General features: G+C 49.7%; 2 protein-coding genes across 4 annotated transcripts in view; both read left to right on the forward strand.

Annotated features, from left to right (window-relative positions):
• Positions 1–20,088, forward strand: part of LOC123754107 (pyruvate dehydrogenase phosphatase regulatory subunit, mitochondrial) — a 118,746-nt gene extending 98,658 nt beyond the window's left edge. For 2 of the 3 annotated variants that reach the window (XM_045736291.2, XM_045736292.2), the window contains exons 15-18: positions 12,415–12,594; positions 13,762–13,962; positions 16,059–16,261; positions 19,545–20,088. In XM_045736291.2, the coding sequence (XP_045592247.2) occupies positions 12,415–12,594; positions 13,762–13,962; positions 16,059–16,259 (582 nt within the window). In that variant the 3' untranslated portion in view covers positions 16,260–16,261; positions 19,545–20,088. The remainder of the gene's footprint in view (positions 1–12,414; positions 12,595–13,761; positions 13,963–16,058; positions 16,262–19,544) is intronic. The other variant, XM_069308333.1, reaches the window with a different exon arrangement.
• On the forward strand, positions 17,401–24,872 carry LOC138356035 (galactose/N-acetyl-D-galactosamine lectin heavy subunit 1-like). Its single transcript, XM_069311597.1, has 4 exons — positions 17,401–17,430; positions 22,433–23,279; positions 23,699–23,941; positions 24,814–24,872. Exons 1-4 carry the CDS (start codon positions 17,401–17,403, stop codon positions 24,870–24,872), a joined length of 1,179 nt encoding a protein of 392 aa, XP_069167698.1.
• The last annotated feature ends 123 nt before the right edge of the window (positions 24,873–24,995 follow it).

Genomic DNA, 24,995 nt, shown 5'->3' on the forward strand with positions numbered 1-24,995 from the left:
TCAGTTCTTGAGGCTGATGCTATAGGCGATGGTCGTGTGCTCTGGCTCCGGTGTCGCTACTGCACTGTGCTTTGCGTGTGGTGTTGGTTTTGTGGGTGCGAGAGCCAGGAGTTATCTTCAGTACTCGGGCTGCATGCGCCTAGGGCTGCCTTCCCTAGGTGCCCTGTAAGTACTGCCCTTGGGGCTTGGGGCCACCTTCCACAGGCTCCTCGGGGTCTGCCTCTGCTGGTCTGTTTTACCTTTCGGTTTTTCGGCCGCCTGTTGGGCTCTTGGGTGTTCTGTTCTCCCTTGTTACCGGCAGGTAAGAGGCAGTTTGCACTGGTAGGGGCGCAGGGTGCTGCTCAGCTTGTATTTCCCGACATCGCGGCCGGCTCTGTTCCTTGGGGTTCGCTGTCCTCTTGCGAGGTTATGTTTTTCTGTTTGTTTTTGCCTGGTGGGGGGTTCTGTCATTTTATTCAGTTTGTTTTTGCCCTTCCACTGTTCTCCTCGGTGGCGCCCCCTGCTAGGTCCCCGTGAGTGTACACGTTCCTGGGGTTCAGCTTTAGAAGTTTGCTTGGTAGTTTTGGGTGCCGGTTTGCAGCACCCTGCCTGGGACTACCTGAGCGCGAGTCCTCTTAAAGTAAACGCTCAGGACCCTGGGAATCCCCTAGGGGGCGCGTGGGTCCGATGGATGTGACCCCGGAGTCCCCACTCGCTGTGTGCGAGTTTGAGGGTTGCTCGGTCCCCTTGTCTCAGGGTGACCCTCATTGTTTTTGCCTCTGCCACGCTGCCTGTTGGGTCGGTGATACTTTCGACCCTGAGTCCTGTGAGTGTTGCTGCTTGCTTGTGACTCAATTTACCCAATCCTCTGATGATTCTATTCGGGTACAGGCGGCGCGTGCGTTGCAGTCTAGGTTTCGTCTGTTGCAACGCGCTCGGTTGGTTGCTCCCCCGGATGCCCCGGGGCTGCCCCGCTTTGCATTTTGAGACCCGGACTTGGGGGTGGGGGTCGCTTCGATCCTTGTTCAGTCCGCACCTCCTCGTCCTTCCCCTTCTGTTCGTTCTGGTCCGTCCCCCTGCTTCCGGCCCCGAAGTGTCTGAGGGTTTCGGGGTCGGAGCAGGGGTTACTTGATCTCGAGACTCGGGCAGCTTCGGGGGGTGCCCCTTCCGGGGGGGCGGCAGAGGCATTCGAGTCTTGTCTCCCGGCCGAAGCTTCAGGGTCTGACCAGTGGGCCCCCCTTCCTCCAGCTTTTCCAGCTGCTCCGTCCTTGTCTTGTGGGGTCGGGCCTTGGGGAGAGGACTCGGCCTCGGGTCCTGTGGTGAAGGACCTCGAGGCTGGGGAGGGGCTGACTTGGGGGCCTTGGGCCCCGCTGGACCCCGCCTGGGTTTTTCTTCCCTCTGAGTGGGGCTTATTGTTACAAGGAGTGGGGTTTTCTTTCCCTTCCTCTGTGTACGAGTTGGATTTGGTGTCGGCCCCTCCCCGGGTTCGGTTCCATGTTCCCCCGGGTACGTCGGTTCCGTCCTTCTGGAGGTTTTCGGCTTATCGCATCCAACCTGGTGTGGTGCGAGCGGCCTTTGCAGCTTACCTTCTGCGTGACCCGGATTATGCCTCGGAAATGGATCCGTCCACGTTCAGGTTTGGGACTTCGTTCCCTTTCTGGCTCCGTTACGAGGTTCCAGAGTCGTCCTGGCTAGCAGACTGCCCCTTGTTTGGTCTGGATTCCTGGCATTCCTTCTGTCGTTCCCGCACGCTGGAGTGGCGGGAAGCTTCCACGGTGCTTCAGGTTTTCCTGGGGGGCGAACTTGAGTACCTGAATGAGTGCTTGTTTGCCCCTGCCCTTCCCCGCGATGTGGGCGTTATTCAGCTCCATGTGCAGGTTCCCTCCCTTTCAGCGGCGCTCGTTGCGGAGGACTTGCGCGCCCGGGGCCTTTTGGCTTTGGCCTTGCGGTTCTTTTCCCTCCTGGAGCTGTCTTCGGATTGGCTCGTGGAGGATGTGGGGACGCTTGGATCCGTCCCGGGGTCCGGCACCTTGTCCTCAGCTGCGCGTTCGTCGGCTGCCTTGTTGAATCTGTTCACGCCGATTTTGCGGGATGCGGTTTCTCTGTTTTATGCTTCCCGTCTCGTGTGTCGGCAGGCGGTGCTGGGTTCCTCCGTGGAATCTGCTTGGGCTCTGGCTCTTAGGCGTTCTTCACCTTTTTGTCCTCTTCTGTTTGAGGAGTCAGCCGTGGCGCAGTTTATTCAGGCTGCGTCGGCAGCTTGTCGTCCGATGTCGGACTTGTTGGTTTTCCGGGGGTCCCGGGGTGGGTCTTCCCGGAAAGGTCGTGCCAGGGCTCGGGGTTCCTCTCGTCGTGGTAGGCCTCTGGTGTCAGGTTCGGGGTTGGCTCCTCCTGCGGACCCTCCCTCGTCTGGTCGGCGCGGTGTTCACGCTGTGCGGGGTTCTGGGTCTCGTAAGGGTCGCCGGCCCTTTCGCGGTCTGCCCCCTTGACGGGGCGACTTGCACTGTTCGCCCACGCCTGGTCCCACGATTCGTGGGCCTTTCGGGTCGTGTTTCGCGGCCTGGGGTGGCGTTGGGTGGCCCCTCCCCCCTTTGGGGGGTCGGGGCTGGCAGGGCAGGTTTCTTCCCCTGCGCTCTGTCGAGTCGTCTTGGAGTGGGTACGCTTGGGCATCGTCGAAACGACGTCGTCCCTCAGATGGGTTTCCCGTCTGTTTCCGGTTCCGAAACGGGACTGCGCGGACCTGTGGTTCATTCTGGACTTGTCCCGTCTGAACCCCTAAGTTTATTGCCCCTCCTTTCGGATGACTACGCTGTCTCAGGTTCGGCTGCTCTTGGAGCCGGGAGCTTGGATGGTGTCCCTGGACCTCCGGGACGCTTATTGGCATGTCCCGATTCATCGGCGGTTCAGGGACTGGCTCGGATTTGTTGTGGGACGTCTGAGTTACCGCTTTCGTTGTCTCCTGTTCGGGTTGAACCTGGCACCTCGCGTGTTCACGCGCCTTACACGGGTTGTGGTGGCTCGTTTGCGTCTCCTAGGTGTTCGGGTGTTGGCTTACCTCGACGACTGGCTGGTTTGGGCTCCCAGCCAGTCAGCTTGCTTGCTAGCCAGGGATTTGGTTCTTTCCCAGCTCGCCGAGTTCGGGTTCTTGGTGAACTGGAGGAAGTCCCTTCTGGTTCCCTCTCAGGTTCGGATTTGGCTGGGTCTCGTTTGGGACTCTCGAACCGCCTCCTTGTCTCTCCCTCCGGAGTCTCTCCTGTGGCTGCGGTCCCGCCTTCGTCTGTTTCTGGAGGGCCCTCGGGTCACCCGGCGGTTGCTCGAGGGGCTGTGCGGGAGCCTGAACTTCGCGATGGTGGTCTACCCGCCGGGTCGGGTTTGGCTTCGACGGCTGTTCTGGTTCCTTCGGGGTTCCCCCTTCCGCCTCTCGCGATCGCAGAGTTCGACCCCCGGGGGCCTTGTGTCGGTTGCTGCGTCACCGGCTTCCTCTTCGGGTTTTTCGGGGTTCAGTGCCTTGGCGCCTACCCGAGCCCTCGCTCGATGTGTACACGGATGCGTCGTCTCTCGGCTGGGGTTTTGTGACCAGTGCTCACCAGGCCGGCCAGGGGCGTTGGGATCCGTCCTTCCGTCGAGCTCACAGCACGGTGCGGGAGTTCGCAGCAGTGTGGTTTGCTCTGGGGAGGATTCGGGTGGCCCGCGGATCGACGATTCGGCTCCATTCGGACTGCTCTCCGGTGGTTCATTGCCTGAACCGCGGGGGTTTGATGCGGTCCTTGTCTCTTTGGGGTTGGTCGCTTCGGGTGACTCGTCCGCTGAGTTCTCGGGGTTTGGCTCTCCTGGCAGTTCACGTACGGGGCGTGTCCAACGTCTTGGCCGACACCCTGTCTCGCTTCGTTCCCCTCTCCACGGAGTAGACGGTCGACGACGAGTCCTTCCGTTGGCTTTGCCAGGCGTTCGGGCGCCCCGAAGTGGACCTCTTCGCGTCGGCGTGGTCGCAGCGTCTTCCCGTTTATGCGGCGCCCTTCCCCGATCGCAAGGCCGTCGGGGTCGATACCTTTCGGCTAGACTGGCCGAGGTGGGGGTTCCTGTACCTCTTTCCCCCGGTGCGGCTGTTGCTCCAGGTTCTGACTCGCTTAGAGACTTACCAGGGGAGAGTTGTCCTTCTGGCCCCTTGGTGGCCGGCCCAGCCTTGGTTTCAGGCGCTGGTTGCTCAGTGTCCGAACCTGAGGGTTTTCCCGCGGCTCCGCCTCTTTCAGCAGATCGGGCCGGTACGTCACGTAGCTGGTTCGATCTTCTCCTCGAGTCTTCGCGTATGGTTTTTTTGACTCGAGTCTATCATCATCTCTATGGTGATCAGGTGGCCTCCTTGTTGGTGTCCCACCTGAGGGCTTCTTCTCGGCGGCAGTATGAAGTTTCCTGGCGGTCCTTCCGTTTCTTTTTGCGTCTTTGTCGTGTTAGTTCCTTATCTGTTCGGGTGGTCTTGTCCTTCCTTTCGTGGTTGTTCAGGACCGTCATCTTATGCCTAACACTGTCGCTTCGTATCGTGCGGCGCTGGCGGAGCCGCTTCAGCTTGCTTTTGGTATCGATGTTACGTCTGCGCCGTTTCGCAAGCTATCTCGTGCATTGTTTCACCTCAGGCCTGCTCATGCGTCGCCTGAGCCGTCCTGGTCTTTGGACAGAGTGCTCGCTTTCCTTTCATCTCCTCGTTTCGTTGTGGCCCCTTCGGTCCAGGATTGTTTTTCCAAGGCACTTTTCTTGTTGGCTTTGGCCTCTGGGGGTCGGGTAGGGGAGCTTCATGCTCTCCTCCGGCGCAGGGGTTTCTGCTCTTTTGGTCGTGGTGATTGTTTTGTTCGTTTGCAGCCGTCTCCTTCTTTTCTGGCGAAGAATAAGACTGCTGCGTTCCGGAGGGGTCCATGGGTGGTTGATGCTTGGTTGGTCAGGCCGGGGGTGCATCATGTTTTGTGTCCGGTTGCGGCGCTTCGCCGTTATTTGCGCGCCACAGCTTTTGTGTCTGGGGACGTGCTGTGGGTTGATCCGGTTTCCCTTGTTCCCTGTTCGCGGGTTCGGGTCTCTCAGGTCGTCCGCAGGGTTATTAAGTCCTGCCAGCCTGCGGTCTATCCCCGTGCCCATGACGACGTTCGTAAGTTCGCGGCTCTTGCTGCCGTCTTTGGGAATATGTCTTGGTCTGATATTCGGGCGCGGGGATTTTGGCGGTCGAACAGGGTCCTGGCTGCTCGTTACCTTGTGAATGTCCCTGGGCCTCGTCGGGCCTGTGTTGCTTTGGGTTGGCGGTTGCAGCCAGTTGTCTCGGCTACGAGTTGAGGAGTGAGCGACGACCGCCTCCCGGGTAAGTCCCTCTTTTTTCTGTCTGTTGGTAGTTAGCTCCAGGAAGCCGACGGGGCTCCCCCCAGAAAACCAGCGTTGAATGTAATGAAACGCCATTTTCTGGGTGAGTCCCGGAGGCTCCCCGGCATCCCTCCCTCCCTCCGGTCGGCGGTTTTTCGCGTTTTTGACATCCAGCCTCAAGAACTGAGGTGTGGGTAGCCGGCGCGGGGGGTCTGGGGCTCCCCCTTCCCCCTCCCGGGGAGGGGGGAGCTGCGCAGACAGCGGCGCGGCGGTGTGTGACGTCACACTAGTTTGCTTGTTTTCGGTTGGGGAGTTCTATCCACTAGTTCGGGTTTTGGTAGCAATTTTAACCAGAATAGGGGTTTGTTTTGAGGCGGTTACCTTTCTGGGTGCCTGTTCCGGTCGATGGCAGACATAGAATGCTTCCAACCACACGGGGGCTTCTATAGGCCATTGCTCCCCTTGCCTCTCTGAGGGGGCCCGGTTCTGGCCGTGGTCCCCGGTAGGCCTAAGAACGCCATACACATGACTGATGCCAAAGTCTGACATTAGCATATCAGCCTGGGATAGCTCCGGGGAGCCTCCGGGACTCACCCAGAAAATGGCGTTTCATTACATTCAACGCTGGTTTTCTGTGGGGAGCCCCTACGGCTCCCTGGAGCTTATCGGGCTAATGTGTGTTATGTTAGACCGGGACATTAGCTAAGGAGTTCAGACCTACCAGGGACCAGCGCCAGAACCTGGCCCCTTCAGAGAGGTTTCAGGGAGCAATGGCCCTGGAAAACCCCATATGGTTGGGGTTTTTCCTTATCTGCCATCGACCGGGGTTAGGCACCCAGAAAGGTAGGCGTAACAAAACAAACCCCACATGGTAAGAAACTACAACAAAAACCGAACAGAGAGGTAGAAAACTCCCTACAATCCCAAGGAAACAAGCAAACAAGCAAACATCACACTTTACTGCCGCGCCGATCGTCCGCGCAGCCCTCCCCACCCCGGGAGGGGGAGGGGGGAGCCCCGGACCTACCGCGCCGGCTGCCAAGCTCCAGTTCGTTCGCTAATGTCAACCGGGATAGACGCTTCTCTGGCCTCAGTTTCCTAGGCGGTGTTTGCCTTGTGTGGCGTTCACTGCCGTGTGTTGTGTTGTGCGGTGGCCAGGAGTACTTCATCAGTGCCGGGGCTGCATGTGCTTAGTGGCTGACTTCCCTAAGCGCCCTGTGAGTACTGCCCTTGCGTTACAGGGTTATCTTCCCTGGGGCGTTCGGGAACCATTCCCGTAGAGGTTCTTGCTGCTCGGCATTTGCCTCGCCCTTGGGGCCAGCTGGGGCTTGGGGCCCTTGTTTGGCCCTGGGTAGGGATTGGTATTGTGCTGGTTAGGGCGTCAAGGTGTTGCGCAGCCTGCCACCTAAGCGGCGGCCGGTTTCTGTTGCCTCTGGAGACGGTGTACTTTTGCGGGGTTTTTCTTTTGTTTTTCATTTTCTTGCCTGGTGGGGGTCTGCCTAAGGTGGTTATAGTTCCACTGGTAGTGTTTGGCGGCCCTCTGCTAAGCCCCCGTGCTTGTACACGTCTCAGGGGTTTTCAGTGCTATAATCTACCCTCTTGTTATGTTTGGGTTTCTTAACCGGTTAGCAACACCTTGCCCGGGCTTCCCGTAGTTGTTACCCTACGGGCCCTGGAAACCCCTGTCTGGGCTCGGGGGACCATTGAATGTGTCTTCCGGGTTCCAACCCGTCTTGAACGGGATCGTTGGTTGCTGTTCCCTTGTCTCCGGGTGACAGTCGCCATTTTTACCTCCGTCATGCTGCCTGTTGGGTCACTGACACCTTGACCCGGAGTCTTGCGAGTGATTCTCTGCTTGTTCTCCAGTACTCTCCTGATGTTATTACTGTTCAGAGTACAGGCGGCATCCGTGTTGCAAGCTAGGTTAGGTTGCTGCAACATGCTAGGTTGGTTTCCCCACTCGAATGCCCGTGGCCGCCCAGTTTGGTTAGGTGCTGCTCGCCCCTTTCTCTCCATGTTCCCGGCTCCGGACCGTCTGCGGGTTTCGGGGTCGGGGCGGGGTTCAGTTGCGGCAGAGACTCGGGCGGTTTTCGGGGGATGCCCCGTTCGGGTTGGGGACGGAGGTTTGAGCCTGTGCCTCCTGCCAAGGCTTCTGGGTCTTACCAGCGGCCCTTTCTTGTTGCCTTTCCCATGGGCTCTTGCTTTTCTTTAAGGGCGGAGGGCTTGGAGGACGGCTCTGCCCCGGGGCCTCTGTTGTTGGTTCCCGGGGCTGTGGGGGTTGCCTGCTAGCAGTTCTGGGGCGGTTTTGCCCCTTCAGGGGTTTTTCTGCTGTTGGGCGTCGTTTTTCGCCCTTCCAGTCTGCTAGCTTCCCACATTTGCTGGCGTGTTTTTGTGTATTAAGCGTCAGTCACAGCCCCTGCTGGCGGCCATTTTCGTCTGCCGGTTTCACGGCATGGCCACCAGGGCGGCGTTGCGGTTTGTTTACATGCGTCTGGGTGTGCGAGCGAGCGTCTCTGGTGAGTTTTCAAAAAATTTGCAGGGTTTTTGTTCTCCTGTTGTCGTTTTTGTTTTTCTGGTGTTTTCTTGCCGTTGCCTGTTCCTCTGGGAACGTTTGGGTGTTGATTTTGGGTCTGAGCCTCTGGGTTTAGGCTCAGTGCCCCTGGCTGGTATGCTTGCTCCCACACCTTGCCCCTCGGTTTTCGGTCTGTTGGGACCGTTTTCCCAGGGCGTTCTGCTGGGGTCTGTGCTTTGCCTTTTAGTGGTGTTCTCCGCCGGCAAATGTGGTGGTTTGGGCTCCCCCTGGTTCGATTCTGGGTTCCTTTGGGTTCCTTGGTTTCGTTCTGGAGGTTTCTTCCTCTTGGGCCCCCTTTTGTGGGTTCAGGGGACTTTGTTTCCTCGTTTGACCCGGTTCTGCCTTTTGGGGTTCCGGAGTCTTCCTGGCTTGCAGACTGAGCTTTTTGGGTCTTGGCACATGTTGTGGTTGTGCTGGGACTTTGTGGTTTTGCTGTCGAGGTGGGCCTTTTGATGCAGTTTTGTGCCTTCTTTGCCTGGCCGGCGTAGTGCTCTTTGCCACTAGTCGGCGGCTTGTGCTTTTACAATATATGTCCTCACCTAGTTGTGCTTGTGGGGGTTGAGCTCTGGCTCCTTGGTCCTGCCTCTCAACCGTCCGTCAACAGGTGTATCGGTTCCTGTGCCTCTTGGGCTCTGTCATGTCTACATGTGACATTGTATGGGGGTCAGCCTCGTTACTTGTGTGAGGAGTCGCCACATTACTTCTTAGTGCTTTCCCGTTCCCATTCTGACACTCGAAAAAAAAAAAAAAAAAAAACTAATTCTATCTGTGGCTCTTTTGGGTACTCAGTTTCCACCTGTGTCCCCTAGTGCATGTGCCCCTTGTGTTACATAGCCTGTCCTTCTCAACCCTGTCGATTCCCTTGGGTATCTTGTATGTGGTGATCAGGTCTCCCCTCACTTCCTCTTCCAGCGAAGTGTGGTTTCATTCCCGTAGTCTCTCCTCATGACTTCGGTAGTGTACTTTTTCTTTCTGAAGGGGTTCTGTTCCCTTCTCTGTTGACTGGGCACTGGGGGAGCAGCTTGCTCTGTTGCCTCTCGCTTGGTCCCGCTGTTGGTGGGCGCTTTGGGTTGTCTTCCGGCCTCTGCTGGCGTCGGAGGACGGCTTCTCCCCCTTGGGGGGGGTTCAGAGCTGGCGGGGTGGGCTTCTTCCCTGCGCTTCGTCATTTCCTCTTCGTGGGGGCGTGGGGCGTGGTCGATCCGCCCCATCCTTCTGGGCTTCCCGTCTGCTCTTTGCAGTCATGAGCTTTTCCCGTCTGCTCTTTGCAGTCATGAGCTTTTCCAGTCTGCAGTTCTTCTGGACTACTTCCGTCTGCGCCCTGGATCCTCTGCCCTGCTCGGAGGACTGTTGTCTCCTGTTCGGATTCTGTTAGGGCCGGGTGCATGGATGGTGGACCTGGACCTCCTGGTCACTTCTTGGCACGTTCCTCTCCAGTTTTTCTGGGGCTAGCACGGTTGGTAATTACCTATGTGTACTTACCTAAGTGTAGTTACAGGATGAGAGCTACTCTCGTGGTGTCCCGTCTTCCCAGCACTCTTTGTCATATAATGCTTTGATTATAATTGTCATATTGTCATATAATGATTGTCATATGTCATACTATGTCTTCATATGATTGTCATACAATGCTTTGGTGGTGGGGCTTCAGGTTGGCTGTTTTTATTGCATTCCCTATTTTGTGAAGGGCACTTTGTATACTCTTTGCATCTTTACCGGATCTTAGTGCCCTGTCTGCGTCTGAGATTCGGTGTCTGGCCTACCTCGACGACTGGCTGGAGTGGGCTCCCAGTCAGTCCGCTTGTCTGCTCGCCAGGGGATGGTTCTTTCCAGATCGCTGGGTTTGGTTTCCTGGTGATCTGGAGGTTTTACCTTCTGTTTCCGTCCCGGGTTCGGACCTGGGCCTTGTTTCAGGCTCTTGGGCCCCTCATTGTCTTCCCTCCAGAAGTGTTACTGTGGCTGTGGTCCCGCCTTTGGCTGTTCAGGAGGGGGTCCCGGGTTGCTCAGCGGTTGCTTGGGCGGTTGTGCGGGTGTTTGCACTTCGGCGTGCTTGCCTGCCCGCGGAGTCGGGTTTGGCTCCGGCGTCGGTTGGTTCCTACGGAGACTCTACTTCCGCCTCTTGCATTCCTTGGGTTCCTCTGGGGATCTGGTGTTGGTGCTGCGTCACCAGCTTCCTCTTTGGGGTTTTCGGGGTTCCGTGCCTTGGCGGCTCCCCGAGCCTTCGCTCGATGTGTTCACGGATGGGTCGTCTCTCGGCTGGGGCTTTGTGACCAGTGCTCACCAGGTCGGCCGAGGTTGATGGAGTCTGTCTGTCCGTCGGGCTCACAGCCCGGTTCAGGTGTTCATGGCTGTCTGGTTTGCGCTTCGGAGGGTTTGGGTCACTAGGTACTCTACCATTCAGCTCTGTTTGGACTGTTCTCTGGTGGTTCTTGCTGGAACCACAGGGGGTTTGGTTAACCGTGTGGTTCGTGTCCGGGGTGTGTCCTGCGTCCTGGTGGACAGCTGTCTCGGTTCATTCCTCTTCGTGGGTTGGCCAGTCGTCGCCGATTCGTTTTGTTGGCTCTGTTGGGCTTATGGACTCCTGGCCATGGACGTCTTCGGGTCGGCGTGGTCTAGGCGTCGCCCGTTTTGTGGCACCCTTCCCACCTGCGAGGACTTCACGGTGGAGGCTTTCGGCAGGCCTGGTCGAGGTGGGGGGTACCTGTACCTCTTCTCCCGGTCCAGCTGTTGCTTCGGGTTCTGGCTCAGTTGCAGCCCATTCCCACGAGAACAGTCCTTATGGTTCCACTGTGGCCGGCCCGGCCTTCTTTTCAGACGCTGCTTGATAGGTGTCCGTACCCGGGGCGTTTTTCCTGAGGCTTCGCCTCTTTCAGCAGGCCGAATCGGTCCTGTCCGTGACTGGTTCGGCCTTCTCTTTGGCTCTTCGCGTCTGGTATTTTGACGCAGGTATCGCCATCTCTATGGTGTTCAGGTGGCTTTGTTGACGGTGTCCCACCTGCGAGCTTCGTCTTGGAGACTGTATGACGTTTATTACGTCTTCTCGCGTTTTGTTTCCCCTCCGGCCTGCTCATGAGTCGCCTGAGCCATCCTGGTCCTTGTTCAGGGTGCCTTCTTCTCTTCCCCTCAGTTTGTGGTAGCCCCTTCGGTTTCAGTTTCCTCCTCTTTGGTACTGGTGGTAGCTTTATTGGTGTGCAGCCTTTCTCTGTCCTGGCGACGGTCGAGACGGCTGCTTTCCGGAGGGGTTCTTGGGGTATTGGTACTTGTTTGGTTTGGCCGGGGGGTGCGTCCTGTGTTGTCCAGTTGTGCTTTTTGCTGTTGCCGGCGTACCGTGCCTGGGGATGCGCTGTGGTTGATCCGGTTCCTTCGTTCCCTGTTTTCAGGGCTCGGGTCTCCCGGGTCGTCCGCAGTGTTTTCCTTCTTACTGCGGTCTGTCTTTGCGCCCGTGCTGTTCAGACGTTTGCAGCAATTGCTGCTGTGTTGGTGACGTCTCGGGCTCATTTCAGGCGCAGGGAATTGTGGGTCGCACAGGTTTTTGGCCGCCCATCCATATGTGCGTCTGTTCTTGGGCGTTCTTGTTGCCTTGGGTCGCAGGTTTGCGACCGGTTGTCTTGGCTTTGCGTTGCAGAGTTTGTGGCGGCCGCCTCCCGGGTTAGCCCTTTCTTTTCCTTCTCTTTGGGTATGAAGCTCCAGGGAGCCGTAGGGGCTCCCCACAGAAAACCAGCGTTGAATGTAATGAAACGCCATTTTCTGGGTGAGCCCCGGAGGCTCCCTGGAAACCCTCCCTCCCACCGGTCGGCGGTTTTTTCGCGTTGGTTGAAGCTTAGCTTCCGAACTGGAGCTTGGCAGCCGGCGCGGTAGGTCCGGGGCTCCCCCCTCCCCCTCCCGGGGTGGGGAGGGCTGCGCGGACGATCGGCGCGGCAGTAAAGTGTGATGTTTGCTTGTTTGCTTGTTTCCTTGGGATTGTAGGGAGTTTTCTACCTCTCTGTTCGGTTTTTGTTGTAGTTTCTTACCATGTGGGGTTTGTTTTGTTACGCCTACCTTTCTGGGTGCCTAACCCCGGTCGATGGCAGATAAGGAAAAACCCCAACCATATGGGGTTTTCCAGGGCCATTGCTCCCTGAAACCTCTCTGAAGGGGCCAGGTTCTGGCGCTGGTCCCTGGTAGGTCTGAACTCCTTAGCTAATGTCCCGGTCTAACATAACACACATTAGCCCGATAAGCTCCAGGGAGCCTCCGGGGCTCACCCAGAAAATGGCGTTTCATTACATTCAACGCTGGTTTTTTCCTTGTTTCTCTTTGTTCTTTACTGCTCTCTTTCCTTCCCTCTTTGTCTTCAGCTTTAGAATTCTTACATTGATCTCTTAAAAGACTTACAAATAAATTGATTGACCTGACTTTACTATGTATTGTGGACGTGTTGTTGGGACGAATTATCTCATTTGATCTTGTTAATATTTCCAGTTGCAATTGAATATATAATCATTGTGTTTGTTTATGTTGGTGCATATTAATATTATTTATCTTTTCAGTTTGCGTTACATGTGTATGACAACTTAGTGTCGGTGGGGAAGAAGTACAACATGCTCCACTGTGGCTATTATGCAATGCGGTCGTTGAGGATTGAGAAATTTTATGCATTTTGGGGCCAAGACTTGGACTCGACAACCACCCCTCTCGAGTGTGGCCGCGGCTTCCGCGTTAAACTCAATGTTAGTCTCGTTTGTGTCTTTTTATGTGTGATATTGTCAACAGGTTGAATGTATACAAAAATTTATCTTCCATAGTTATAATTTATATTATCCAATATTCTTACAATTGGATAAATTTCACATATAGTGGTCATCTTCACATTTACAGGAGGGTAATTTCACGTGTAAGTGATATTTGCAAAAATGCCACACTACTGGGTTGGGAGCTAGAGCCCCGTCCTTCAGTTCAGCAGCCTGTAGGCATGGAGGGCAACCATGGATTTCTTTTTCAAAATGACAGATGTTTACAAGAGACCTCAAGTAAAGAATGAGAACCCTGTGCACCCCACAGGAAATTCAGATTTTGCAGGGGCACCTAAAATCCTCTCAGGATGGTATGATCACCATGGAATGAACATCTAAGGATGGTCCACCTCATTTAATTTACCTTACCACTTTATTTAACCACATGAGACCAGAAGGCATGGCAGGATGTGCAGAATACCTCCGTTGAAGAGCAGAGGTTCAACAGGTACTCTGAGAGAGAACTATCAACAACAGAGGCCCGAGACTGTTCAACACGCTTCCACTACACATAACTGGCCGACCCCTCACAGTGTTCAAGAGAGAACTATCAACATCAGAGGCCCGAGACTGTTCAACACGCTTCCGCTACACATAAGGGACATAACTGGCCGATCCCTCGCAGTGTTCGAGAGAACTTGACAAGCACCTCCAAAGGATACCTGATCAACTAGGCTGTGACTCATACATCAGGCTGTGAGCAACTGCATCCAACAGCCTGGTTGACCAGTCCAGCAACCAGGAGACCTGGTCGACGACTAGGCTGCGGGGATGCTAAGCCCCCGAAACCCTTGAGCCCCAGCTGAAGGTAACCTCAAGGTTGGTATGATCACCATGGATTGAGCATCTGAGGATGGTATGCACAGTGCAAGGGTTAATATACTTCATATAAATTTAACTATATTTTTCTGGGGAGCCCCAGAGGCTCCCCGAAGCCCCAGAAGCTCCCCGAAGCCCCAGAGGCTCCCCAAAGCCCCAGAGGCTCCCCGAAGTCCCAGAGGCTCAACCAGAAAATGGCGTTACATTACATTCAACGCTGGTTTTACTTATTTAAACTCAATTTCATATATACTTGCCTCTAATTTTTGTGTTATGGTCTTACAGAAGAGCATCGACTTCATTGGGCGAGAAGCATTAGAGAAGCAGAAGAAGGAAGGTGTTAAGAGGTTATATGTGCAGCTGCAGCTGGAGGACCACAACCCAGAAGTGGACCCGTGGGCTTGGGGCGGTGAGCCGATATACCGTAATGATGTGTTTGTTGGTGTAACGACTACCACTGGTTATGGCTTTACACTTAATAACTTGGTACGTTATAGTCATGTAAGGGATATATTACTTTGGCAGTTTTTGTATGAAGTCATGAAAAAGCCTTACAAATAATGAACATAATGGCTTTTCTTATTTCATAGTTGGATTCCCCTAATTTATCTTGATTTAGTAGTCTTTCTCAAATGGACTAATTCATACCATACATCTTCTATTGTGTCTGAACTATGCTATATATTTCAAGCAATCCTCCTGTTTAGATAGTACTTATTGTGACAATCATCAAGTCAGAATTCGTACGTAATTAGCTTCTAGATAGTAGTATACTGACTAGTAAGGAATTCTTTTAAAATAATTGCAGCCAAACTTCACTTGGTTGAAGGGTGAAGCTAAACCTCACCATTCGAAGTGGTTTACCTGGGTGTGTGGGGCTGCTGTTGCTTGTAAACACCTACTAGGAACCACAGGTGAGAGGTGAATGCAGGTGGGGACCAAAGCACAAGAGCACCTGAAGGTACGACTGTTCTCTGTCAGAGGTACTACCCTCCTCACCGACACCCCAGACACCCCTAGCCTAGTAATATAAGCAGTCTGGGTGGTTCTCGATGCTGTTTATGGAAATTAGATTGGTCAGCTCGATGGACGCTCAAATTCCTAGGTAGTTAGGCTTGAGCACTGCGATGGGTCAAGGTTTGAGATCGCCATAATGTGATGCACTTAGGAGAAGTAGAACACTGCTTTATACCAACATTAGAATAACCATCCTCTACAACTGTGCCCAAGAATGTAGGTAGCAATCCAGAGTTTGAAGAGGCTGTTTTGTAAGCAGGAGTGGCGAGGGGTCTCTATTGCTCTTGTTATGGTACGGGATCTACACACCTAGTACTCAATAAACCCCAGTCCATATTCTCAAGGCCTACCTTGACCTAACCAGTTTCTAACCACCATAGAGTTGCATACCAGGCCTTAGGAGGCTGGACTGGGGCTATTGATCGAGCACTGGGTGCAAAGATCCCTACCAGTACGAGACTGATAGAGCCTCCTCACTACTCAAGCTTACAAAACAGTCTTGAAACTTTTCCAGCCTTTCTATAGATGTGGCGACCCATCTTCTGAAAATGGTAATTGTGGAGATGCACACAAAACTAATATCTAAAGCACTTTGAGGCACATAAAAAATACCAGAAATTTTTGTGTTAAATTTCAAACACTGACAAATATATTTGTCATAGTGTTTGTAGCTTGTATGGTCTTAAGCTCAAGGGATACCTGCTTGATGGGGTTCTGGGAGTAGTTCTACTGCCTAAAGCCAGGCTTGACTTGTGAGAGTTTGGTCCACCAGGCTGTTGCTTGGAGCAGCCCGCAGGCCCACATATACCTGCTTGATGGGGTTCTGGGAGTTCTTCTACTGCCCAAGCCCGGCCCGAGGCCAGGCTTGACTTGTGAGAGTTTGGTCCACCAGGCTGTTGCTTGGAGTGGCCCGCAGGCCCACATATACCTGCTTGATGGGGTTCTGGGAGTTGTTCTACTGCCCAAGCCCGGCCCGAGGCAAGGCTTGACTTGTGAGAGTTTGGTCCACCAGGCTGTTGCTTGGAGCGGCCCGCAGGTCCACATATACCTGCTTGATGGGGTTCTGGGAGTTCTTCTCCCCAAGCCCAGCCCGAGGCCAGGCTTGACTTGTGAGAGTTTGGTCCACCAGGCTGTTGCTGGCAGCGGCCCGCAGGCCCACATATACCTGCTTGATGGGGTTCTGGGAGTTCTTCTACTGCCCAAGCCCGGCCTGAGGCCAGGCTTGACTTGTGATAGTTTAGAGCGCTAGGCTGTTGCTTGGAGCGGCCCGCAGGCCCACATATACCTGCTTGATGGGCTTCTGGGAGTTCTTCTCCCCAAGCCCAGCTCGAGGCCTGGCTTGACTTGTGAGAGTTTGGTTCACCAGGCTGTTGCTTGGAGCGGCCCGCAGGCCCACATATACCTGCTTGATGGGGTTCTGGGAGTTCTTCTACTCCACAAGCCCGGCCCGAGGCCAGGCTTGACTTGTGAGAGTTTGGATGGTGTTACAGCCGGACTACCATCACTGGCCATATTTGTACATGTCTTAAACTACTGATGCGGCTGAGGCATTCCTTTTGTTTCAGATCTGTCTTGGTTTTGTGCGGAAGTATGACGAAAACGGAGAGATGGCATATGTGACTGCGGACTACGTAATGGCTGGTCATTATGAGGTGGACATTGCTGGTGTGAGATACTCGGCAAGTGTTAGTCTACGCTCTCCCACTCTTCCATCCAAGTTCCCCGAGACTCAAGATACTAATAGATACCTTGCAACACAAACTTAAAAGTAAGCAATATAAAAATATATATATATACAGTATATATATATATATATATATATATATATATATATATATATATATATATATATATATATATATATATAATATATAATATATATATTTATTTATTTATTTACTTATTTATATATATATTTATTTTATAATATAGTTATAGGATGAGAACTACACTTGGAATGTCATGTTTGGTATCCAACCACTTGGGGTAGACAGTAGAGCGACGGTCTAGCTTCATGCAGGTTGGCGTTCAATTTCCGACCGTCCAAGTAGTAGGACACCATTCCTTTCCTCCATCCCATCTCAAATCCTTATCCTGACCCCTTCCCAGTGCTATATAGTCGTAATGGCTTGCCAGTTTTCCCTGATCATTTTTTCTCTGTGTTTTTCCAATAATCTTTTTCATATAACACTTTGAAACTATGGATGGTTTTTGGTATGCACCACCTTCTCACTTCACTTGTTTTCACTTTATGTAACTGTTGCCAAAGAGAGAACTATTGTAAACCTGTTTAGCATATTGTTTCATTATATTGAGTCTGTTGTCTCTTGTTTTTGAAGTTACAGATTAAAAAAATTCCTTGTCAGTTTGGTAATTTCCTGTCTCTCTTTTGTATTGGTTATATCACCACTTTTTTTCCTTCTCTCTTTCAGTTTTGACATATTAACCCTTGGGCTATGTGTCTGCTATTCCTTAACAACCCTTACAGTGCATGGAAGAAATAAATACAAAAATTTCAGTCTAATATTGTTAAAAATGTATTCCATGATCACAGACAAAGTGAAAACAAGAAAACATTGTATGCGACATACATACATAGGGGGCCTGGTAGCCTGGAGGATAGCGCGCAGGACTCGTAATTCTGTGGCGCGGGTTTGATTCCCGCACTAGGCAGAAACAAATGGGCAAAGTTTCTTTCACTCTGAATGCCCCTGTTACCTAGCAGTAAATAGGTACCTGAGAGTTAGTCAGCTGTCACGGGCTGCTTCCTGGGGTGTGTGTGTGTGTGTGTGTGTGGTGTGGAGAAAAAAAAAGTAGTAGTAAACAGTTGAGAGGCAGGCCGAAAGAGCAAAGCTCAACCCCCGCAAACACAACTAGGTGAGCAACTAGGTGAACACATTGGCCATGATGGGGGTGAGGAATTCTGGCAAAATACAGGTATTGACAGATCTGTTGCGAAGATATTATTACTGATGTTGACCAGACCACACACTAGAAGGTGAAGGGACGAAGACGTTTCGGTCCGTCCTGGACCATTCTCAAGTCGATTTGAGAATGGTTCAGGACGGACAGAAACGTCGTCGTCCCTTCACCTTCTAGTGTGTAGTCTGGCCAACTTACTTTAGCCACATTATTGTGACTCATCGCCTGCATATTATTACTGATTTATTTCAATGTCACTGTTTGGTTTTCCTCTGGCTTTTTGCAGTAATAGTGTGTAATTTGATCAACTCAAGTGTGTGGAATAGTCACGTGTAGTCACGTATATTTTGCACTAATTTCTAACAGCGCACACATTGAATATATAATATTTTCTTTGTATTTTGAATGTTTTTACCAATATTTTTCAAGTGTAATGTTGTATTGGGCTGTCAATAATATTATTTACATCATAGTACTAGTATGTGTACAGTAGAACATTGGTAGTCAGAGATATACTCAGTTCATTAGAATGTCCAGGGACCGGGGAACCGGTCGGTCGAGCAGACAGCACGCTGGACTTGTGATCCTGTGGTCCCGGGTTCGATCCCAGGCGCCGGCAAGAAACAATGGGCAAAGTTTCTTTCACCCTATGCCCTTGTTACCTAGCAGTAAAATAGGTACCTGGGTGTTAGTCAGCTGTCACGGGCTGCTTCCTGGTGGTGGAGGCCTGGTCGAGGATCGGGCCACGGGGACACTAAAGCCTCGAAATCATCTCAAGATAACCTCAAGATGTGACATGAGTTACATGTTATATTCTTTGAACAATAAATACTGTTTTTGCTGTTATTGCACATTACATAAAACTATATACATTCTTGTGTGGTTAAAAGTGCACCTTGACAGGAATTCTGAGAGCTGCTGCTCTTTCAGCTAGGAGGTGTTGGGAATTCCAGAATAGTAGTTTTGTTAATTGTTCATTGCTTTTTATTCTTTTATTTTCGTTTCATAATTCTGTTTAGGTAAATCCACATTGTGTGTTTCCTATATATATATATTATTTCTTCCCCTGGTAGCTGGCATGTGTTTTCCTTGCTTTGTCAAAAATACCTGCTCGGAGGAATTTGAATTCCTCTCCTGCAAGTTGGCTCCTCTTGAGTTATCTGGCTTCCACGTAGTGTGAGGGACAAGCTATCCACGGTGAGGTCTCTTGTTAGGGAGTTCATGTAGTTAGCTACGTGCACTTTGACAGGGCGTGCGCTCGGGTGCATTTTACCTTCTGGTTGCAGCTGGTGGAGTGACTGTTGATTGACGAGTAGTTTGCAGAGAGAATTGGGGATCTCATGATTCCTGTTCTTTCCTAGATGGTGTTCCTGAGTGAATTATGGCATGATAGCAAGCTGTCAACTCAATTCAGTGGTAGCTTGAGTTACCCTGTTGAGTTGAGCTTGAGTTGAGTGGGAGCCGGTCGGCCGAGCGAACAGCACGCTGGACTTGTGATCCTGTGGTCCTGGGTTCGATCCCAGGCACCGGCGAGAAACAATGGGCAGAGTTGCTTTCACCCTATGCCCCTGTTACCTAGCAGTAAATAGGTACCCGGGAGTTAGTCAGCTGTCACGGGCTGCTTCCTGGGGGTGGAGGCCTGGTCGAGGACCGGGCCGCGGGGACACTAAAGCCCCGAAATCATCTCAAGATAACCTCAAGATAACCCTTCACTGTCGTCCTTCCCTTTTGTCCGTGGCTAGACCATTGGTAAAGTTTCTCGTCACAGTGGAGAGACAAGTAGGTTGGTGCCTGATGAGTAAATAGTCCTGACGGACTCTTTTTGGCTCCATAAGTAACAGACACACTTGCTCATCATTTCCTTTCACTCAATGCCATGTTTTCTTCTATCAATTCTGCTCTTATTCATGGCAGGTATTGAAAATAAGAGTGATGCAAGAAGTGTCATAATACAGTACCTATGGTAATTATTGTAGCATTTTCACTCTACATTTTGTAATCTTGTTCAAAACCACATATCACTGAGGAGCTTACATTATTTTTATTCATAAACATACACAACTTTTCTGCATATTACGCACAAAACTTCATTGATCTAATTATTTTTTGTGCATTTTTTTGCATTTCAGCAGCATTGATCTAAATTAGAAGAGGAGTCTGACAACATTCTTAAACCCAAAGAAATGTAATTCCTTGGAACAAGAACAGATGTATGTGATGCCATTTAGTTATAATGAATCTAGTCATTGTTATTTTAAATTGATAGAAATTTCCCCATAGTAAAAAGACTCATCACTTGCTGGCTACAGGTGAACATTACATTGTATATAGAGTATTGTATGTAGATTAAGACTGTCTTGATGACCAGACCACACACACTAGAAGGTTCGGTCCATCCTGGACCACACAATCGACTTGAGAATGGTACAGGACGAACCGAAACGTCGTCGTCCCTTCACCTTCTAGTGTGTGGTCTGGTCAACATACTTCAGCCATGTTATTGTGACTCATCGCCTGCTTAAGACTGTCACGACAGTAGCGATGTTTTGCTCGAACAAATAACTTGCTTCTGTGGCCTTGTTGCTGCAAAACTTTGAAGTTTTTAATTTTGTTTTGTATAAATGAGAATTTGTTACTGTAGTGTAAAGGATAAATACATGTTATATTAGCTCACAGGAAGTGTCTTGCAACCCCCCACTCCTTTACCGCTAAAATGTCGTCCAAAACTAGATTCAGACACCAGCGAGAAACAATAAATTGTGAGTTGATGGTAACTACAAGCACCTAATACATGATAATCTCATTGCATAATAAGCAATTAAAATCCAGAGCAGAATTTTTTGCATGGGTCTAGGCTAACAACGTTATTTACATTAAAATATAACCACACTTACATTCATGTGTATAAAAACTGGGTGATAATTCAAATCAACATATGATGGTAACCACATTACTCTGGGGATCATCATAGGCCGATAACCACACGTTAACGGGTTGGGAATAGATTTTCCCGGGCCCCCTTAGGGATAAATGCATATTTCCCGGATAAATGTGTGTTTCCCAGTCCCAGTGTTAGAGATAAGAATGGGAAGCTCCGGAGGTGCTGCTCAAATGGACATTTCATTTCATTTAGAGCATTTCATGCTCTATTTTTTTCAGCAACGCTCTTACAGTACAGTAGCGCCTCTAAGCCTTCCGCCAGAGGTAGCAAGGGAAACTACTTGACTCGAGTAAATGAGATTGTATACTGTAGAGGAAACAGTAGCTTACCAGTGCTGTTGTGGTGCCAGAAAATACAACATAGAGCACTTAGCAACTTTCTACTGATGATGATGATAGAATATAATGAGAGATACTACCACCTATTTCCTAAATTAATATGGGTCAAGGGAACCTAGAAACTCATAATAATTCAGAGTTGAAACCCATCCTTATATATCCCACCACTGATAATTCAGGAAACCCATCCTTATACATCCCATCACTGATAATTTAGGAAACCCATCCTTATATATCCCACCACTGATAATTCAGGAAACCCATCCTTATATATCCCACCACTGATAATTCAGGAAACCCATCCTTATAAATCCCACCACTAATAATTCAGGAAACCCATCCTTATATATCCCACCACTAATAATTCAGGAAACCCATCCTTATATATCCCACCACTGATAATTCAGGAAACCCATCCTTATAAATCCCACCACTGATAATTCAGGAAACCCATCCTTATATATCCCACCACTGATAATTCAGGAAAAAGAGGGCTGGGAGCCAGAGCTCAACTGGTCACTTGGGAACCACCAAAATGCGTCATGCAAAGCTCTTGAACCTCGGCAGCAAAATCTGGACTATAGGGAGCTGGTAGATAAAGGTCCACCTTGTTCAGTCCAGATGAAATGTGTCCAACACAAAGGCGCCTAATAAGAAATAGTTACATGATCGGGAAACCGATGGTTCCACTTGGAGACGAGCAGATTCACTTGTGGACATTCGAGTGTCTTGCGTACCCAGTGAAAGGAGTCCAAGTCCACCACCCACTACATCAAAATGGTGCGGAAGCAGGAAAGACCTGCCAAGAGCTTAATTAATAGGCCTTGAATGTGGACTGCCTGGATGGATAAACTTTGAGAAACCAGAACCGAAGCTGCGACTGGAAGTTGAACGAGCGAGTAGCAGAGAGTGCGTTGAGGTCCAACACTATGCCATCCATAAAATTCAGAAGAAAAATGCACTCCTCAAATTTCAGGAGTAAAAATCTCACCATAGCACAAGCTCAAGAGAAACTGCCGGGCTAGATCAGAATTTGATTTAAATATAGGTCAAGATACCCTGTAGGGTGAGTGGTTAAGTGGCAGATAGGGGGAAGAGTTATTAAGGGTAAGAGGAAGGGATTTTTAGGATGAGATAACGTGCTAGGACTAGACCCGGCTGTATGGTATTTAGGCACTATGACCAGACTAAGCGAGCAATGTCAGAAGTGAAGATCTCACCTCAGCACAAGCTCAAGTGAAACTACAGGAGCTAGAACCCAAAGTTGAGTGAAAGAAACACTCCACAAAGTACAGTATAGGAATGGAAATTTGAGCGTGCACCTGTCCTAGAGTGGACAGCAGTGTTGGCCACCATACACACTGCCAAGCCATAGTGAGCAAAGGCAGTCGTGAGCTTAGTGCAGGATCACCACCACTCCATCCCCCACAGTTCAGACAAAATACACTCCTCTAAGCACAGGGGTTATAAATACTGAACATTAGAAACATTACAAGTGCAATAGCCAAGCATAACAGCAAATAAATCCGCTAATAAACCCAAACTTGCCCAATTCAGTGTCAGTCACAGGCATGAGACACTGTGACAAGACCAACATAACGAATGCCTTCCACTACATGCATGTTGGCTAATGGCACATGTCACCAAAGTTATCGCTAGAAGTAAACAGCAAAAATTAATTATACAGGACTGGACATTTACTTGAACCTCAATCTGAATGCATAAGCTGTCCCCATAGCACAACTGCTGCTGCTACCACTGTAATATTGAGGACAACTGCTGCTACTACTACTATAATATTGAGGACAACTGCTGCTGCTACTACTGTAATATTGAGGACAACTGCTGCTGCTACTACTGTAATATTGAGGACAACTGCTGCTGCTACTACTGTAATATTGAGCACAGCTGCTACTACTACTGTAATATTGAGGACAACTGCTGGTACTACTACTGTAATATTGAGGACAACTGCTGCTACTACTGTAATATTGAGGACAACTGCTGGTACTACTACTGTAATATTGAGGACAACTGCTGGTACTACTGTAATATTGAGGACAACTGCTGGTACTACTACTGTAATATTGAGGACAACTGCTACTACTACTGTAATATTGAGGACAACTGCTGCTACTACTACTGTAATATTGAGGACAACTGCTGCTACTACCACTGTAATATTGAGGACAACTGCTGCTACTACTGTAATATTGAGGACAACTGCTGCTATCACTGTAATATTGAGGACAACAGCTGCTACTACTGTAATATTGAGGACAACTGCTGCTACTACCACTGTAATATTGAGGACAACTGCTGCTACTACCACTGTAATATTGAGGACAACTGCTGCTACTACTACTGTAATATTGAGGACAACTGCTGCTATCACTGTAATATTGAGGACAACTGCTGCTACTACTACTGTAATATTGAGGACAACTGCTGCTACTACCACTGTAATATTGAGGACAACTGCTGCTACTACTGTAATATTGAGGACAACTGCTGCTACTACTGTAATATTGAGGACAACTGCTGCTACTACTGTAATATTGAGGACAACTGCTGCTACTACCACTGTAATATTGAGGACAACTGCTGCTATCACCACTTGTAATGATTGAAAACCAAGAGCTGTCACCACCTCTGTTTAATTATCTTCTAATTACTTTTAATTATTCTAATATCTCTTGATAATTACCTCTCATTGCTGCAGAGGAAAGAAAGTGACAATAGCTAGGACCACCTGGTCTCAAACGACCATGGTACTGAAACTCGACTGATAATCCATGTAAATTGACCAACAATTACTCATAAATTAAAGCAGGCATTAATTAAACATTCACCGGACAATCAGCAATAATTATAAGAGATATTCCAGAACTTTAGTTCACTCGCCCCATCATATAATAAACATGGGGTCCACTCATACTCAGATCTTGGTAACAAACAAATTGATTAATAATATAAGTACTTTCCTAATTCATATATCCCTAAGGTAGTGGAATTGGCAGTGATCATGATGTGTTAAAGTTAGTGGAAACAGGCATTTACCTCCTCTACAGGGACGTAATCCAAGATGGCCTAGTATCAGGTCTCTCCCCTACACGAGTAATTCCCCATAACCTCGAGCACCTCACAAGTGGCATCTGGCCAAGCACTGATGTAAACAATGAAAAACGGGAGACTCCTCATGAAGAAACCTTATACATTACATCTTTGCCACTAATGCCACAAGAAGGTCCTGTACCATAGGGGTCAATCTCATGGCCCCTCCTCTCGGCTGTTACACCAATTACTCGAACCAATTTTACTGGCAAGAATGCCACATAAATAAAAATTGCATGATGCTAAATGCCACTCGCTAGGTACTACCAACTATAATAATTTAAATTTTCTGTATGTTCATTGACACAAATACAGTGTATCATAATTTTACTTATTTTTCCAAGATTACCTGGAAACCTAATCTGAACAGTTAAAGATCAGTACAATTAAATTGCACTGATAATCTCCTGACTTCCATTGAACTAACTTCTGTTCCTGTGAGACATGATTAATGTCAAATATAAAGAAAACTAATTTAATAAATTTACAATAAGCTGTTAATGGAACATTCTTTTATTTATTTATCCTATACTCTAAGAGTAAATTACAGTATATTGTTTTTGGAACAATCTGGCAAAACCTTCCTAAAATCAAGTGGATGAATCTCTATACGTGTTCTTGACGTATCAACTTTGCGTTATAGTTTAGTGTCGATGGTATATTTTGATATTGCACCCATACCTTGAGGTGCTTCCGGGGCTTAGCGTCCCCGCGGCCCGGTCGTCGACCAGGCCTCCCTCCTCCAGGCCATATGTCAATTTCTGTTGTGTAAATCACTACTAGAATGTTTTGGCTCTTATGATATACAATTACTGCAACTAAACATTATATTATGGATTCCATTACGTACTACATCTTGTGCGAGTCCAGATAAACAATTTACACGTCATCGTATTATAGGATGCCACGTTTAGTCTAGGATGTCATTTGATCTGGATCACTTTCTCTTTCTTCCAATGCAATAACCAGCTTTTTATATTATGACATTGTGGGTTTGGCCCACAGGCTCTGGCATCCTTAACACCTTCCACCTCTCCTCATACCTCTATTATTTAGCTTCATGAGTCATGTAGGAGCAGGTTCTGGAAACCTTTCCTGGTTTATTGATATCTTAAGATACACAAACTCACAACTGCTGCATGTTCTAATTTTGGTCTCATGGATGTTACGAATAGTTGTTTTGTATT

Source organism: Procambarus clarkii, chromosome 6, assembly GCF_040958095.1.
Source record: "Procambarus clarkii isolate CNS0578487 chromosome 6, FALCON_Pclarkii_2.0, whole genome shotgun sequence".
NCBI classification, from domain to species: domain Eukaryota; kingdom Metazoa; phylum Arthropoda; class Malacostraca; order Decapoda; family Cambaridae; genus Procambarus; species Procambarus clarkii.